The 19,865-nt window shown below is 41.5% G+C and overlaps 1 protein-coding gene across 1 annotated transcript in view; it reads right to left on the bottom strand.

Annotated features, from left to right (window-relative positions):
* The window catches only part of Dok5 (docking protein 5), a 111,065-nt gene that overhangs the window by 56,120 nt on the left and 35,080 nt on the right, over positions 1–19,865 (bottom strand). Inside the window, exon 2 of the mRNA XM_042699256.1 lies at positions 6,495–6,602. Coding sequence (XP_042555190.1) covers positions 6,495–6,602 — 108 coding nt within the window. The remainder of the gene's footprint in view (positions 1–6,494; positions 6,603–19,865) is intronic.

Genomic DNA, 19,865 nt, shown 5'->3' with positions numbered 1-19,865 from the left:
TAAACCTCCCAAAAACAAATCCTCAAAGAAACAACAGCCCAATTAATAAGTGTTTAAAAGACTTAAAGAGAGACTTTTCTGAAGAAGAAATAAGAAGGATCAATAGATACATGAGATGTTTAACACCTCTGGCCATAAAAGAAATGTAAATAAATTCTACCTCACCCCAGTTAGAATGGCCATAACAGATACTGGCAGGGATGCAGACAAAAGGGAATGCTACTACACTGTTGGTGGGAACATAAACCTGTTCAACGACTCTGGAAAGCAGAATGGAGGTTCCTCAAAAGACTAAACATAGAGTTTCCCTATAACCCAGCAACCCCATTCCTGAGCATTTGTCCAAATGACCACAAACCAGGCTGCACTAAAACCAGCAGCACAACCATATTCATTGCAGCATTGATTACCATAGCTAAGATATGGAATCCACCCAGATGCCCTTCTACGGATGAATGGATCAAGAAAATGTGATGTTTATATACACAATGGAATTCTATGCTTCCATCAGAAAGAATGATATTGCCCCATTCATAAGGAAATGAAAAAACTTGGAAAAATTATATTAAGTAAAGTAAACCAGACCCTAAGAAACTTAGGCTGCATGCTTTCCCTCATTTGTAATAATTAGAATGCACCCATAAATCTTTTAGAAGTGTCTTGGACATGATTAATTAAATAGCACTCTAAATATTCACACAGTGAGACCAAAGGAGGATATTCTTAGGAGAGGATTACAAGAGCCCAATAACTATGTGCATACGATGATATAAAAAGGATGTTTATGAAGTGGCCTAAAGACTTAAAGAGAAACTTCTCTAAAGAAGAAAGAAGGATGGCCAATAGACACATGAAGAAATGCTCAACCTCCCTAGCCATAAAAGAAATGCAAATCAAAACAACATTGAGATATCACCTCACTCCAGTTAGAACAGCAAAAATCAAGAACTCTAACAACAACAGATGCTGGAGGGGATGTGGACAGAAGGGAACCTTACTGAATTGTTGGTGGGAGTGTAAACTTGTTCAACCACTTTGGAAAGTAGTATGGAGGTTCCTCAAAAGACTCCACATAGAGCTCCCCTATGACCCAGCAATCTCACTTTTGGGCATTTACCCAAATGTTTGCAAACAAGACCACACTAAAGCTACCAGCACAACTATGTTTATTGCAGCATTATTTACTATAGCTAAGATATGGAACCAACCCAGATGCCTCTCAGTAGATGAATGGATCAAGAAAATGTGGTATATATACACAATGGAATTCTATGCCTCCATCAGAAAGAATGACATTGCCCCATTTGTTAGGAAATGGAAAGACTTGGAAAAAATTATATTAAGTGAAGTAAGCCAAGCTCAAAGAAACATAGGTCCCATGGTTTCCCTTATTTGCAATATCTAGTATATGTATGAGTCAAGCAGAAAAGGTTAGATAAGGTGATGTTAGGAAAATGAACCCTAAGATATGTATTTAAATGTTCCTTTTCTTTCATGCATTTGTTTCTAACGCATTTATAAGATGATTTCTTTGTTGCTTTGTATGTCCCTCCCCCACAGTATAACCCCTGCTTTCACTGTATTTGATGTCGGTATAATTTGTGAAGGGGAAGGGGAAAAACAAGTCGTTTAAATAAGGATACAGGTGGACCCGTTGCAACAATGAGAAGTACAAGTTGTCATGTCGAAAACGAACTTTACAACTTTGGTGGGGGTGGGAGGATTGGGTGGGGGGGGGCGAGGGGAGGCTAGGAAGGGATGGGAAGGAGAAACAGAGGAGGAAGCTACAATGCTTGATAAGAAATGTACTCATTATCTTGCCCGTGTAATTGTAACCCATCTGTACAGTATTTTCACAATAAAAAAATTTTAAAAAAATAAAAAAATGATGTTTATTGAAATGACCTCTGAGAAATGCAAACAAGAAGTTTGTTATTGTACTGTTTGTGGTTCCTTTTCTTTTCTTTCCTTTTTAATTCCCTTTTGTCACATGTTTTTTTTTTTTTCTGTACCCTTTCTCTTGTATGTAAGTCTATCTGATTTGGGGACCGAAAGGGAAGCACAGAAATGATAGAACAAGAAGTGAACTGATTCAGCAGTGATATTGTCTGGACACTATAGTGGAAATAAACTATAGAACCCGGATGGGGGAGATGGGAGGGGAAACCCGGGAGATAACAAGGGCCTGAACGAGACTGTCAAAAAAGACATGTACTCATTACCTGACTTACGTAGCTGTAACCCCTCTGTATATCACCTTTGCAATAAAAATTTTAAAGGAACACATGTACCTAAACTGCTAACTAAATAAACAAAAAGCAAGGCAAAGAGAACCTAAATGTCTAGCTCAAGACCATCTAGGTGACAAATGACCTTCTGGCCCAGAACTAATGGTGTTTTCTCCCTTCCCTTCTAAATTTACACAATCCTTATTGCCAGCACCCCTCACCATCCAGACATAGCACAACCTTCTCTGCTTGTCTTCAGTGTTATTCTCTCTGTTTCTGTCTATTCCTTTTCTTAGTTACATCTTCTATGTTTCAGTTGCTGCACAAAGGGGTTACAATTCAGTATGTCAGTTTGTGAGCACATTGCATCTTGATCACAACCACCCCTTTCATCATTCTCAGATTTATGTTCCTTCTTATAAAGATAGCTCCATAGAGTGAGACCCACCCTAATGCTGCAGTCACTATAACTTGAGTACCACAAAGGTCCTCTCTTCATCCCACAAAAGGGAGAGATGGAGGCAGAATGCACAGTTGTTTTCCATTATAAACATTTCTATATTATTTGATTTCCAAGGCCTTGTGTAAATTATATACATATATGAATGTAAATAGCTATATAAATAGATGAGGTTGTCTGTTACTAGACTGTCTTCTACCTAGGATAAAACCTTGCATGAATTCAGATGACAGAATTTGGCAAAGATTATCATAGCCCTTTTTATTCTCAACATACCAAAGGACTTCCTAAAACTCTCCACTTTTCAATATTAAGTCACGAATCATTTCCTGAGTGGTCCTGGAATCCACAGTGTTCGCAGTGGTGCTAGATACCAGGCTAGGCCCACAGATGCAAGGATGACTAAAGCACAGTTCCTATCTTCAAGCAATTAAAACTCCAACGGGCAGTAATTACATCAGGATACTGTTGACTGAGCATGACAGAATTCCCCAGCTGGAGTGCATGGGAAGATGAGGAGCTAACATTCAGGGTTAGGCTCTACTTTCCATGACAGCAAATCCAAAATTATACAGGATAAACAAGATAGAGGTTTATGACCTCCTCATATAAAATGGTCCAGAGGGAGGCAGCTCAGGATGAACCTGATTCTGTATCAGGAGGCATAGACCAGCCTGGACACCAAGCCTCTGTTACGTGACTTGGGACATTCTATGTTGTATTCAACCCGCAGACTTTCCAGTATCTTCAGCCAAGATGACTGTGGACTATTTCTAATCAGCAGGAAAGAGAAACCGAGGAAGAAGAGCTGGCATCTTCCCTGATTATTCTCTTAGGCCAGGATTTAGCAACATGACCACAGCTCACCCTCTAGGGATCTTTCCTTTGGATATCTTTGAATTAACTAAGTCTACATTTCCCCAAGAAGGATCTGACAAATAAGTAAGTACCAGTAGACAAGGCCTGTCATCACCATGAGGCCAATTACAGCTTTCCATGGGACCAGGGAATCGAGGAAGTGAATCCTGAGGGATGAACAGACCCGAAGAAGATCAAGGAGAGTGACTGGGAGGCAGAGACACCGCAATGTGTCTTTGTCCCAGTGGTGACTCATCCCAAAGACATAAAGCTGGGCAAGGAAACCTTCAGCTCCTCTGGTTAATGTGAGCAATTCTCTTTCCTGAATAAAAATGTGGAGTTTCGTATTTAACAAGAAGGCCAGGCACTGTATGTAAAGTCGCTGGGGTCTTAATGTTGTTGCAATTACAGTTCATCAAATTCACAGCCATCTCTGACAGCTCAGGGTGCTTCGTGGTCGATGTAACAAAATGAAAAATCAATTGTGCTGCGTGTGCATTATTCATATATTTGGTTTCCAATTATTTAATGACAACACCTCTAGCTGCATTCTCCAGGAAGAATGTGCCAAATTACAAAATCCTACAGTCAACTTCTTATATCAGGAATCTTTAAAAGATTCAAAAATACAACAGTGGCATATTTAAGATAATATGTTAAATTATGAAATGTACTCTCAGAAATACTAGGGAATTCCTGCCAGACCAGTGTACACATACACCAGGACATCATTTCTATGTTAGCCAAATATCACAATGCACATTTCCTCATTTATTCCAGAAAATTGCCTTACTTATGTTAGGACAGCGTTTGAAATTTGGTCACAGTGTGCTACTTATGTCTCAAGTATTTTATTATCAAGATTCATAAATTAAACCGCATTTAGATTTGAAAACAAAAAGGATACCTCAGAAGTCCTCCAGCTTTGCATATGCCCTCAAGAGATTAATAGTAAATGCATCAGATCTGAACAAGTAAAGAAGATGAATGGGCCCCAGTAACTCATCAGGGGCTTGGAGGCTTCATGTGGATAATTCCTCAGCTCTAATGCTTTGAACTTTGGTTAACGATTATTACAGACGAAAGAGAATGTGGCTTACCATGTTCCCCAAAGACCTGCACATTAAATTCCAAAGGCAGCAGGTAGAAATCTGAAACAGGGCGAGATTGACCTCCACCTCCTTCCTTTTCTGCGTTCAAGGCACATTTCAATCCACTGTCGTTTTTATAACTGAATCTCCTAAACGCCGCCTTCCCTCCCTCCGCCCCCGTCCTGGACTTTTCTGCTTTCATCGTTGGCCATCTTGCATCATCCAAATCACAATTCCTTTTTGTTGTTGTTTTTAAATGTCTCAAACACAGATTTCATCTGCTAAGCTAAATAAAAATAGATCATTCTGATATCTATAATATATCTATTTAAATCAGTACTATACAAGGTGTCTACTGTATTTTCCTACTCGTTATCGGTAGTGTTCTTCCCATCTACACATTCAAGAAAAAAAAAAATCCCTGTCTTAGGCCAGGCATGGTAGTACATGCTTACAATCTCAGGTACTTATGAGGCAAAGGTAGGAGGGTAGTTCGAGGCTGGTCCAGGCAAAGGCATGAGACCTTATCTAAAAACAAATTACAGGATAAAGGGCTGATGGTATAGCTCAAGTAGTAGGACACCTGGTTAAAGAGAGTAAAAACTGGAGTTCAGACTCCAATACCAAATACAGTCCTCTCCTCTCTCATGGATCACAGGTCGGGTGGGAGAGGGATAAAACAGGAAACAAAAAGTGTGTCCACAGGACTAAGCACTAAAGAGAAAGAACAAAACCATGGAGACAGGAAAGGGCACTCCTGAATGATTCATTTTAAACTCCTAGTTACTGTATCTGGTGCTGAAGTCTTACTACCAAAAACAAAAAACAAAAACAAACAAACAACAAAACAAATCACAAGCCTGAATTTAATTTGTTCATCAGACTTAGAGGAACCATCTAGTAGGTGGGACTTCCTCCTTTTCCTCCAATCACCAATCTTCTCCCTGTAAATTGCCCCCCCCCCATACTCAAATGTTAAATGTATCTATCCTGCATCCAAGACCTTACTAGTGACAACAAGATCCAGTCCCTCAATCAAGGAACATGAGTGCTTGGAGCAGAGTCTACTATTGAAACAACATTTCTAGCTGATGGCTCACAACTGTAATCTTAGTTACTCAGAATGCAGAGATCTAAGCCAGCCACAAAAGTCAAATCCCTGAGACACTTATCTCTTATTAGTCAGCAAAAGGTTGGAAGTAGAGGTGTGGCTCAAGAGCTAGAGCACCAACACAATGCTCTAGTCCTATGGACACACTTGTTGTTTCCTGTTTAGAAAAAAAAACTAAAGGTGAACATTAGGCACTGAGTTCAAATGTCAGTATGAAAGGAAGGGAAGGGAAGGGAAGAGAAGAAAAGAAAAGGAAAGGATAGAGGGAGGGAGGGAGGGACGGAGGGAGGGAGGGAGGGAGACGGAAGGAAGGAAGGAAGGAAGGAAGGAAGGAAGGAAGGAAGGAAGGAAGGAAGGAGAGAAGGAAGGAGAGAAGGAGGAGAAAAAGAAAAAGAGGGGGAGGGACAATTTGGAGAAGAGAGAAAGGAAAGGAGGAAGGGAGGGAAGGTGGGAGGGAGGAAAAGGGACATAAGAGAAGAAGGAAGGGAGGAGGGAAAATTTCTATTACAACAGGAAGAAGTCTCACTTACAGAAGAAAAACACCATCAAGTTGAAAACTACAAAAACAGCTTTACATCAGTCAATTGTTTAAAACAAATAGCAAGTGGATGTTTCTAGGGAGATTTTGTTGATGAAAAAGCATTATGAAGACCTTGGTAAATAACTCAGACAATTTTTCAGATGAAATGAGTTCAAACCACCTTTGGAAAACCAATTTGTTGAGTGCTATAACAGTGAAGTCTTACCTTGTGGTAACACCTAAAGTATGCAGCCCGTTCATCAGAAAATTTCTCCAGTCTTTTTGGACCCTTGCTTGACGCTTTCTTGAATACTAACCAGCATCGCTGATATATCTGGAAGAAAATGCAAAGACAGGTCAGCACCTCCACTGGCTGAATGGTGACTAACAGTCGTCATATTTAAATCCTTACTTTTTGTTGTTTTCATCAGTACATGAGTCACAAGCCAGAAATACGATGTCGCTTCAGAAAAGAAAACAAAGTTTTAAAAATGTTCCCTCAATGGGCAAACTATATGGTCTAGACAGCTACTGGGGGGAAGGAGTAAAGTCACAATATTCAGTGAATATCCTACAGAATTAAGGAAACTGAGGGGAGGGTTTGGGTTTAGGAGGGAAGGGGCAACATCAATCAAGACGCACTGTACTCAAAACTGATTTGTTAAACTGTAACTCCTTTGTACAACTACTTAGAGATAATAAAAAATATAACTATAAGAAATAAAGATAATAAATGAATAAATGAAGGAAAGTCTCCATGACTATTCTGAACTGAGGACACTTAGTGTTTGTTCACACAATATGCCTTTGAATACGATTACAGCTATGTTATAAAAAAGTAATAAATTATTAGTTAATAAATTTAAATTATTAAATAATAAATTATTCATAGTCCTCTAAACACATTATAGTCAAATGCCTTCCTGTCTTGATAGCAGTTATCACTAGGTACATTTCAGGAAAAAACAAATCTTGGAGAGAAAAGTCCCAAATCAGTACAAATGACATAAATATTCCTGACACATGCTCAGGATTCAAATATAGCTAAATCTGAACATAACAGGCTCAAGGATACACTGAAGATCACACTGCCCACTTCCTAGAATGAGCCAGACCCTGTGTATCACATGACACTCCTAAATGATGCTGAAGTAGCCAAGAGATCAACAGAACCCAGAGACTTGCTTAGGAAATTCAACCCAGAGACTCCAGAATTACTGTCAGAAGGAGGGGCAAGGTTGGGAGGTTACAAACCAAAGCTGACTGCATCATGGGTATGCAGTAGGGCACCAGATTGTTTCCACTCCAAGAAAAGAAGACCTTTCATTTCTTTCTTCTGTTGCAATCCCTAATTCTGAGATCCAGCTCTTCCTCCACATGCCTTGAGGAAGCTACACAGCAACCAGAACCACTTGCTGCCAAAGCACACCGCCTGCTCCAGAAGGCACCATTCCAGGCACAACTGTCTCAGACAGGACTTGCACAGGACTTTCTGCCATCACAGGCCTCTGTGGACTCTAATAGCCATTTCCTTTCAGGTCAGAGTGGGAGCCTCTTCCCCTGGGACTCTGCAGAAAGCCTGTGATTGACTGGTATTAACACCCATGCCGCCCTCTTCCCCTCAGGCGATACAAGCAGACTATTCCACAGTCTGGAGACAACAAGCTGGATCACATGCAGGTATTGCAACGTGAAGCCCTTTCAAAGGTTTCTCCTAAGTTGTCTTTTCTGGCCTTTGGTCTTTATCATTTGATCTTTTTCATTATCAGAGCATGAAGATGAAATAGCCAAGAGGAATCAGGGTGGAAACAGCAACAGCAACAAGAGGGAGAGAGCAGCTGGGAGCAGAAGCAGCAGAGATGACGATGACAACGGGCAGCAGAAACATGTGGAAGCTGAGGGAGGGTATCTATGAGATTCCATTGCTGAAAGAGTTCCTGGGATCTTCCCAGTGACCCCCCACTGGGGGTCAGGAGTGATGACCCCAGCCGAGGCTCTAGAGCTGTGATACCAGCCATGAGTCTGGACAGCTAAAGCCTGGAAGCCGAAACCCTAGCTGATTCTGGTGGTTCCAGTTGATTCAAAGTGGAGCATTACATAGCTTCTGAGGGCTGGACACTAAGCCTCAGACCTGAGTACCTAAGGCTGTAAGTCTCTGGCTTCTAGACCCTGGAGTCATAAGCTTCTCATTCTCAGGCCTTGGAGCTGGAAGCCTCAGAAGGTGCCAACCCAGGTCTTAAGTGGTTAGACTCAAAGACCCAACATTACAGGACCTGTTCCTCACCTACTCAGGATTGCTATCGGAGTAGAGTCAAATCAGCTGATGGGTAATAGTTAGGGATGGGGAGGGTAAGGGTGAAGGGAGCAGGGTATCACTTTAAAGGGTTCTTTTGGTGGTGAATCATTGCATATTAACTGTATACATGTCAGTATCTTGTTTATGACATTGTCCTATGTTTTTGGAAGATTTTTACTACCAGAGAAACAAGGAAATGGGGGCAGGAAACTTACATAATCATTCTTACAACTGAATATAAATCTACAATTCTCTCAAAAATAAAATGTCTAATTATTACCAGTGAAAGGAGGTACAGGTGCTTAATCAAGATCTTCAGATCACTACCCAATCTAATAACTGTTATCTACATCCTTCTATAGTCCTTTAGTTCTCTTTTATCCCCATCAGATCATAGTCTAATTACCCATCTGATTAACTAACTTTAGGAAAGCAAGTCGTTCAAGCGCCATTGAGAAGAATTCGAGCACAAAATCCTCTTCATGAATTCATCCATGAAAATTAGCATTCTCAGTGTTACGGCTGGAAAAGAGTCTTATCAACAGCCCGCTTGTGTCTGAAGAACAGATGAGTTCACTGGCTCCCTGAAACCTGTCCTAGCACCCGAGGACTGTAATTACAGTGGAATGACTGACAGTCAGAAAGGGTATGGGAGTGAGGCTTCGCTATCAGGTTATTATTGGCTTTTGTAAAAGCCTCCGAGAATGTGCTCAGAAACTAAATGTTCTGCAGGTGTGCAAAATATAATAGGTCCACTACAAAAAGAAGATATTGTCGCTAAGAAAAATACTTTAAATTTCTAATTATGCCTCAATTTTCAGATCCACATTTTAGTGAGAGCTTTTCTCATTTTTCCTTCTAATCTGTTCATTTTCTTCTCTGTTGAACCAGGACTTGCCTGGCTTATTTCCAAAGACTGCGGAAAGCAAACGAACGATTCCTCAATTTCAGTGTGTCTCAGGATTTCCGTTTGGGCCCATGGCTATTAAGTTTGGGAAAATCCGGTTTGTTGCTCTTTTCACTGAGCAGTAAGGACGACAGTACAACATTCAAGTCAAATAAAGGCAAAAATACTACCAAAGAAATTCACATGTGTGCATTCTTGCTGCGATGTCACTGAAATAAATTAAAACCTGTTGGCTCATGAGGAGATAAGGAAGGTTCAAAGTGGACTGATGGAAGGATGGTTCCGGATGTCAACTTGGAATATACACACGGGAGCCACATGGACAGGACAGAAGCGGAGAATGGTTTGTGCAATCAAGATCCTTCTTTCATTCTGTCATCCCTAATATACATCAGTGACTCTCAGAGTGTGGTCCAGACTCACTTGAGTTACTTGCACACGACTGGAGATTATACTAGGTCTACAGAATCAATGTCTCATGGGAAGGCCACACAAACTTGCTCTTTAGCTTGCTCCTAGGGTATCTGTAAATATTCATGGAGCCCTTGCAAGCTGTGCCGTACCTCCCACTTGAGACTGCCCATAAACATTTCAAAGGTTTCACCATGGAGCCTTCTGACAGAGGGGGTCCCAGCAGGGGAATTTGGTGGCAGTTGAGCCAGAGCAGCATCCAATGTCATCTTGAGACAGAGACCACACACTAAAGGACAAATAAAATTTGTTGGGATGCCATAAATGCCCAGTATCCCATTGCTGGACCGCTTGGTCCTATGAACACAGAAAAGGCCTTCTAACTTTTGTATCCCAAACAGCTCAGTAGAATTAGAAGAAGCCACCCAGAGGACTCACTCAGGACCCATGCCAGCATGGAGACTCATTGGATTAACACCAGCATTGTTTCAAAGAGTGACAATTTGAAAACAATCCCTTTCAATTAATAGTTTCCACTGACAGGCAGACTTTTACATATATCCATTCAAGGGTGCCCACATTTCTTTGCTGTATTCACATCAACTTTCTCTCAAATATCCTTCTGGACAATGCATGCAGAGTTACAAAGATCACATAACTGAAAACAAGTGTCGCTACAAAATTCTTGCCAAAATGAAATAATATGCTTGGAAGTAAGACAAAAGTTGGTGGACAGTTGATGGTTTTCAATTTTTAGCACATCAACAAATACCTCTCATGAAAGGTTAGGAAGTAAATATGCTTACCTTTGAGGGGCATGAAGGCAGCCACAGAAGATATGCAAATGAATGTGCATGGCTATCTTCCAATAAAACTTCATTTGCAAAATTAAGCAAATGCCTTTTTAATACAAGGATTTTTTTGGTTGTTGTTTTTGTTGTTCGGTCTGGGCCAGACTTGTTCTTGGTTTAGGAATGTCTGATCTATAATAGAACTTCCTATTACTTAACTCTGGTCCCCTTCAATAAACATAAAAACCTGTCAGATGCTGGTGGCTCACACCTGTAATCCTAGCCACTCAGGAGGCTGAGATCTGAAGATCATGGTTTGAAGCCAGCCCAGGCAGGAAAGTCCATGAGATTTTTATCTCCAATTAACCACCATAAAACAAGAAGTGGCACTGTGGCTCAAAGTGGTAGAGCACCAGCCTTGAATTAAAAAAACAAAAAAACAACAAAAAAAATGTCCAGGTGCCGAGTTCAAGCCCCACAACCAACAAAAAATAAACATAAAAACCTGTGTGGCAAGTCCCTCCTAGGAGAAACCGAGGGGTGAGCGTGTCTCATGGCCATTGTATATGGTCTCATCTCCTCCCACGCTGAGATTTTCCCTGTTTAATTATATGAAAGTGTTGGAGACCTTTCAATCCATTCCACCAAATTTCTAGTCCCCTCAGCTGGCAAAGTGGCTGCCACGGTTCCTCAGGCAATACACCACCACCCAGTATTCCAGAGACCTGAGCATCCCATCTCCTACCTTGAGATAGAGTTACTTCTTATTCGTGATCATATTGTAGGAAGTTAACATGCGCATTAAGTTAACGTGCGCATGGGGGTAAAAAGATACATTGAAAATGCTTTCCTCTTTACCAGCATTCCTGTCCCCTCTAGAGCACTGACCTCAAACCGGAAAGAGAACTTCAGCCATGCGGTGTAGAATTAACCTAATTCACAGGTCCTGTTTTCACCAGCTCCTCAAGACAAATGGAGTGGTGAACGTTGGCTGAGTTCTTTCTCCGTTTGTAATACTGAAATGCTGAGTCCTCTGGGTACTTTTATTTCACTGAATCTTCTCAAACATCCTACGAGGCCAAGCCCTAGTTTTACCTCTGTCTTCAGATGACTGGACAGATCATTAACAAGAATCAACATCTTACTCGGGGTTCTGAAGCTACAGTAACGTTTGATTCGGTTTCCCCATCTCAGGGAAAACAGTCCTGAACCATTACTCCAGCATTTTCCAGAGAAGTTAAAGTCCCAGAGATGTAGAAACTCATGCTGAGAGTCAGGCCATCTGTAGGAAGTTTATTTTCATGCTTATCATAATCTAAAATGAGACATCTAGTTGTAACCGTATGCTCTTTCGTCTGGACAACCACTTTGTGGCAAATCTATTTCTGAGAGGCATTTGCATTTGTGATCTGAAGTCCACTGGCACCAAGCATTCAACCACAGTGGTAGGTTTTTAAAGGAAGTATTTCTGAATCTAAGGTCTTAGGAAATAAATCCAGGACTCTAAGGTATCCTGGCAGTATGGAAAAGTGTTTGTTCTGAAAAGGATTTCATACTACCTTTTTTTTTTTTAAGAGACAACATATTGGGTAATTTTGACAGAAGTCAAAAAACCCAAGCCTGCTTAAGCATTTCCTACTACATTAGCAGCATCCTACGCAACTTCTCAATTTTCCCTGGCTTCCCTTGTGTCTCTAATGCAAGTCTTGTGGGCTTCGGTAGCCGCAAATCAGTAGATGTGCAGGTTCACTGACTCCCACGGCATTGTGCGGTCCACCACCTGGAGAGAGCTGACCAGCCACTTCTTCATGAGCACCTGACTCCCCCATTTGGTACACGCCACCCCCATATCCCAGATTGAGGCTAATGGAATGCCACAATCCGCTGCCACTGCCCCCCAAAACTCAGCTGGTTGATGCAATCTGGAAGTCAAAGGAAGAGGCTTTAGCCAAGGACAACCAAGAAAGAGAAGCAAACCCAACAACTATCTCTCCATCCTGACAGCTGTTGATTTGCAGTCTCTGTGCTGCTACAATGCACATAGGAGGTTAAAAAGTTCCCGTTCTATTTAATGACTCTCCCATAACAGGATTTCAGAAGTTGGTATATGAAGAATACGAAAGGGAGCTTTGTGCATCTTTAAATCTTAATTTGCAGACTGATGCCAACCCTGATTCTCCTAAATAATGAGCTGGGTCAGAATCATGTATTTTATCATGGGGGAAGGAACATACTTTTAATGAGTAAACAACATGATTCCATGCCTATCATTTGTGCAAGCCTTTCATTGTATAAGGAAAGAAATACTCATTTAGAGAAGAATGCGCCCATGGGTAACCAGGTACATTTTAAATTCACTGCAACAGAAAAACACCAGCAAAATGAGATAATTAATCATAAAATAAAATATGTATAAAGAGAACTTAAAATACTTTGGAGGCACCCACAGGCAATAAATTAGCTATGACAACCCTTTACTAATGGCAAAGTGAATTAGCACGGCCCTTCTGGAAGCAGAATGGATGTTTCCACGTTGATCCAGAAATGCTACTTGTAGGAAATCCCCCTGGGGAAAGAATGAAGGAAGTGCACAAACATGAGAGAACAGTGCTTCTGGGGTAACAACTGGAAATACCCTAATGTTCCGGAGATGACTCCAATTCATCATGGCATATATGTAAGCGGAAATACCCACCCTTAAAAACAAGGCTGGAAAAGCATAATGCTTATAACCATAGAAAATGCTACTGGCAAACTGTTAAATATACAAAGGAAAGAAGTTCTCTCTGCTTTTGAATGCTTCTCCTCCAGGACATATGCAGCAATCCTCATTCAAATAAGTAAAATAAGCAAAATTATAGTCTACCTAATATCCCTGCCCCACCCCCCCACACACACACAATTCTAGAGGAATACCTGTGCTTTCAAGGGGACGTGCCCCCTCTAGCACGACTTCCTGCATTATCTGCTTCTGATTCTGCAGGAGTTACTCAACACCACACCCTTTCCTTACAATTCTGTGTCCTAGTACACATTCAGATTTTGGTGTAGGCAAAGCAATAACATAGAATGCTTTTCTAGTGAGTACAAGGCCCTGGGATGGGTACCTAGAACCACAAAGATGGAGATACTTATGTTATTTTTAAAGACTTTATGGAAACATTGTTTGCTATAAGCTGTTCAAACCATTCTCACGACACCTAGGAAGGTCTGTCCCTGGTCAGAGCAAAGTTGACAAGGTCTGAGGTGGAGTTCTTGCAAGTTAGCTATTGCTGTATAACACACCACCCTTATGACAACCACTCCTCAGTTCTCATGAATATAAGAAGCAAACAGGCAGCTATACTGACCTGTCCTAGCTTCATTCATCATGGCTAGGTTCATTCTTACATAAACAGTCAAATCACACCTTCTCATAAGCTGCTTCGAATGACCCATTCTGTACAACACAGTCTCCACCAGGCTCCACCAGGCTAATTCCTATCCCTAGCCTCATTATTAGCTTATTCTTCTGGAGGAGACAGAAGAGAAAGCAGAAAGTGTAAATGGTTTTCACCTTTTAATTAACCTTTATCATGGAAGATAATGATAGATTCGCATGCAATTGTAGAAAATACCATGGAAAGATCCTGCAAGCTGGGCACCAGTAGCTCAAGCCTGTAATCCTAGCTACTTAGGAGGGTAAGATCTGAGGGTCGCAGTTCAAAGCCAGCTCAGGGAAGAAAGTCCATGAGTCTCTTAACTCCAATAAACTGCTTAGAAAAAGCTAGAAGTGGAATTGCAGCTCAAGTAGAGTACTAGCCTTAAGCAACAAGCTCAGGGACAAAGTCCAGGTCCAGAGTTCAAGCCTCAGGACTGGCAAAAAAAAAAAAATCCTGCATACCGTTCACCAAATCCTCCTCAATAGTGCACACTGCAAAACCTTAGTACAATATAGATGTTGTTATAGAGAAGACACAGAACAGTTCTGTTACCAAAGACCTTCAATAGCAAAAACCACTTCCTAGATGCCTCACAATGCCAGTTCACTGGAAACCACCAACCTGTTCTCTTGTTATAGCGTTTGGACATTTCAGGAAATAATTTGGACATTGCATGAAATAATCACACAGTCTACACATGTGGACTGTGCCATCTATACAGGTGGTGCTACACCATGGCATCAATGTGTCTCAGCTCGCTATCTGCTCACTCAGTGGAAAACATTTGGGTTGTTTCAAATTCTGCCTTTATGAATAGGTTTCTATTCTGCAGTCAGACACAGGCTTTGCTATGTAAATCCAACCTTTCCCTCTGGGGCAAACCTTACCACCTTTAAACCTTCACTTTTTCATAAATCACCTTAAATATGTACTCTCAGTGTTGTCACTGTTGCTGCAACCTTCAGAGATAAATTACAGAACTTTAAGGGGAAATGTATTCACCTAGATGTTTCTGCTTAGAGGTCTCTCTTCCTGTTGCTAGGTTCTTTCAGGTATCACTTCCTTCTCTGTTTAGAAATATTCCATTAATTATTGTTTTAAGGCAGATCTGCTGGTGGCATGCTTATCTTCTTTTTCTTGACAATATCTTAATTTTCTTTTTATTCCTGGAGGATATTTTTGTGAGATCTGAGACTCTGGGTCCATAATTCTTTTTGATTAACATTTGAAGGATGAATTTCCTTCTACCAATTCTTTACAGCCATTATCTGAGTGTGTTTTCGGCCACCCCACCTCCACCCCCCCCCACCTCCTCACCCCATCATCCCCACCCTTCTGGGACACCATCACATCAACATTGGATTTTTTTTTTATTGCAGTCCCCCTGGTTTCTCAAATTCTGTGAACTGTTTTTCAGTCTATTCTTGTCCTTTGTTTCATCTGGATTATTTTTATTATCTTTACTTTCTTCTGCCTACTCCTCTGTGTTTTTGAGTCCCTCCACTAGCTTTCCGGTTATTGAACTTTTTAATTCAAACCTTTTGATACCAGTTTTATTTTCTTTATGACAATTTGTACTTTCCTGAGATTTTTGGTTCCTTTTGTATCTTTGTCAGATATCTTTATCATCTGTCTTCTTAGTGCTGGCATCCGTTAAGACCTTCCTCAGGACTGGGAATGTAGCTCAGTGGTAGAGTGCTTGCCTCACATGCATGAAGCCCTGAGTTCGATTCCTCAGTTCCACATAAACAGGAAAGGCTGGAAGTGGCGTTGTGATTCAAATGGTAGAGTGCTAGTCTTGAGCAAAAGACACTCAGGGACAGTGCCCAGGCTCTGAGTTCAAGCCCCAGGACTGTCGCACACACACACACACACACACACACACACACACACACAAGACCTTCCTCATTCTTGGTTTAAGTATGTTTTTGTTAAAACCTAGAAACTGCAGTATTGTGTTACAAGAGTCTGGATCTTAATTATATTAGTTTTGCTGGATACTTCTAGTGCTGCTACAACAGCAGAGGAGTAGAGTGTGCTTCGTCATTAGTGCTGTAGAAATCTGGGTCCTCCCTCCCTCAGAATCAGTGACGCTTACTTGCTGGATAGGGGAAGAAGACCCACCTGCTCCCATCCTCACTGATTCCACCCTGAGGTCGGTGTGATGATGACCATCGGCCCCCTCTCACACAGCCCAGAGAGGGGCAGAGACAGCCTCTCACTCTGGGATAGGTGGGTGGGAAGTCCAGACCCCAGGCTGTCTCCATGAACACCATCATGAAGAGGGCCAGGGTGAGTCCCAGAGCTCCCGAAGGACCTGAATAGGCCCCACGCTGGTGGCAAACTCATGCAACTCATTGCAGTCTCACAGAGAGGAAGGCTAGGCCCTGGCCTGGCTTTCATGGGTGAGGCTGGGGCTGTGGTGTTTTCTGTAGCATTGGAGGGAGTAGAAAAGTCATGACCTTAGCTTTCTATCTTGCTAGCCTGCTCCATTTCCTGAACCTTTGGAGAGGGAGGGAGGGAGGGAGAGAGAGAGAGAGAGACAGAGAGAGAGAGAGAGAGAGAGAGCTGTTTATCAGCTAGTGGCAATATTTGTATTGGGTTTCTGATGTCTTCACCTCCCTGTGTGGGGAGTAAAAAATAATCACCTGATCACGTCTCCACCTTCCAGAGATCTCTTAGGCTCGGTTTATGCACAATGTCCTGGATCTACAATGACAGAACTGTGCGTCTCCTTACTCTTTCTGAAAGGACACAAACATCTGCTGAATTAACTACTAATTCCACACCCCATGGTCAGGCCCCAAGTCAGACTGAACGGGACCCATAAATTCCCAGGAATTACAGAGACGACTGAGTCCCTTCATGATCTCTCCTCTGACCTCCAACCTCCGGCCTCCCACCACACTGCTTCTCAGAAAAATCTCCCAACCCCTACCCCCGGTATCAAAAGCTCCCCAGCCCTCCCCTTATTGATGTAACACCAGTGTCTGAAATTCGGTGTATTATCTGTCTGCCTTCTTATTTTTTGTCTTTATTTTCTCTTAAGGATGGCAAATCCTCAAGGCCTAAAAAACTACGATATTCTCCCATCTTTCATTTATAATGGCTGAGTAGACAAAAGAACAAATAAGGACAGCCCAAAAGATTCAAAAAGTATGGTTTTCAATATCCAAGAAACCTAGAATGGACCCGAAATTTCACAGCAAGAAAGACACACAGTGGGGGGGAGGAGAGAAAAAATGTGGGCTTAGCTACATATGATACAATGATTCAATCATACTGAGAGACACTGGAGACACTGTTTTTTAAACAAACATTATTCTAGATAATTATATACCACAATTTTCCCTTAAAAGCTCATTCGCCAGCATGCCACTTTTTTTAATAACATGGAGAGAGCCTTTCATGAAGTGGTCACCCTGATGTTGGCTATTTATTGCATAGATATTTTCAAACATCAGTGGGTTTTGTTCTAAAACCACACAACCTCAAGATGAATAAATTTCCATATACACCAGAGCAAATGTATTCTTCTAAGTAAAAACAGGCTCTGACCAAATTAGAGGGAAAAAATCTATTTGCTGTGGCAAAAAAAATATTAAAATCATAAGTTAGGGAAGTTTTTGTTTACAATGCTTCTTCTGAAAGCAATGGTTGGAAGGATTTCCAACAGAAGCATTCCAACACCCTGCAGCAACACTGAGCAAAAACCGTCTGTGAGAGGGCTCAGTACAGAAAATGAGAATGTCACTCTCAAAGAAAGGAAGAGAAATGAATCCCATGCTTGAGAAAGCACTGTTTAAGAGGGAGTGAGGCAGAGGAGACCCTAAGGTCCAGATGTTGCCAGGGAAGGGTGGAAGGGTGAAGAATAAAAGGCAGGTGGTCAAATATTTTTAGCCTGGAATAGAAGAGAAGAAAACCTGGGTGGTCAGACAGGAAACTGTTACAGAATTTTGTGGACCATTTATAGGAAAGAACCATGTTTTCAAAATCTATTCTTGCTGTGAAGGGATATGATACACTCAGCTTCTGCAAGGTGCTTTTATGGGATTATTTTTGTTATTTGTTTATGCTTGTGTTTTTAGGAGGATGGGAGTAATTAAATGCCATCAGCACATTAACTATTTGTGATCTCCTCCTCCTCCTCCTCCTCCTTTACAATCCTTACTGTATCCTGAATCACAGTCACTCATTTTCTTTCACAGATACTTTCCCATTTAAATGTCACTAGTTGTGTGAATTAGAACCTTATAATATCCCCTCTATAGAGATTAGGGGTAGGGAAAAAGCACCTAAGACTCAGAGTTAGCAGCAAGGCCACAAATTCAATACACCGCAGAGTGAGCATCTGAAATCAAGGCTCTCTCCCCACAGACCCTCCCCCACTGAGCTCACATCCCTGAGGTTTGATTAGGGAACAGTGGTGTTTTATAAACAGTGGTACAACCATGCTGCCATTATCTAATCCATCCTTCAGGGACTAAATTTACTAAGTCTTCAGCAATAGAGCTGAAAGAGAGACACTCCTCCAACAGGGTGTAGGATGGCTGGTGTGCCCACACACAGCTTCTTGAAAACTGTTACCAACCAGCATTTGGGGCACAGATTTTCTCTGAAATGTAATTGCAAGAGAAACACAATTTTGATATTTTATTGTTCACCTATCTTCAGGGAAAAAAGCAATAATCAAGCAAACAATTAACAATGGTCTAAACATCCTAAGAACATTATTTTTAGTTTCATATATTGAAAAGAAAGAAAGGTACAGCCAAAATCTAAAAATAGTAAGCTTGGAGTGAGACAGAGGTTTAAATATTACTAATCTTCAGTACCTTCATAGTATACCTTGCTACATTACACCCTGCTACATGGTATCCTGCAACACATTGTACCCTGCAGCATTTACCTGGCTTCACTGTATCTTGCTGCACTGATATATTTATTGATCAGTTCCAACAGTCTTTTGGTGGAGTCTTGAAGGTTTCCTCCAAATAAAATCATATGATTGTCAAAAAGAAGGAAAGACTAAAAGGAGTCTTCTCACAATTAAAGCCTTATATATAAGAGGAATAATTGAATGAAACTTAATCCTACTTGGGGAGACACATAAAAACCAAGGGTTTGTTGTGTCAGACGGCCAACTTCAAGATGACTGGTCCAGATAATGCAGAGACTACACTGAGGTCAGATCCACGGAGACACTAACTTGTTTTGCAAGCTGAGACAGGCCTACTGTCCCCGGAGAAAATAATCAAAAGTCCCAAGACCTTTTAAACTTGGATGGCAGTTATTAGTTCTGAGCTAAAGGGTTTGGATAAAAGCTCCAAAGTAATGCCACTCGAGCTGCGGTTCTCAAAGACTCCTGGCATCTGGCCCAAACTTAAGCCTGGCTAGAAAAATTGTTGCCAAACAGGCAGGCATGGAAAACAAGTGGTATGGGGAGGGTCGATGGGTAGGAAGGAATCACGGCAGAACAGCCACCATTCCAAGGCATGAAATCTCACGCCCTCATGCAAGCCTGCGGGCCTAAGGGCCAGACCCACCCACAGCCTTCCCTGCCACCAGCGGCCTTTGTTTTAGAAAACATCATGTCTCTCTCACACCTGCAAACAAGCCTGTGCTACCCACCTGCCTTCTTGTCTTTCATGTATGTTGAAGCTCCCAAGGAACCTTTCCTACTACTTTCTATCTGATGCTCCCATCTCAACAGCCAGGCAGAGCAGACAGAGAACCACACATAGTGCAAGCCAAGGGTGTCTCCTGCTTT

This window comes from Dipodomys spectabilis, unplaced genomic scaffold, assembly GCF_019054845.1.
Source record: "Dipodomys spectabilis isolate Male_0828 unplaced genomic scaffold, ASM1905484v1 ptg000240l, whole genome shotgun sequence".
Taxonomy (NCBI): domain Eukaryota; kingdom Metazoa; phylum Chordata; class Mammalia; order Rodentia; family Heteromyidae; genus Dipodomys; species Dipodomys spectabilis.
Note: the sequence above shows the minus strand (reverse complement) of the source record. Positions and strands in the feature narration are given on the sequence as shown.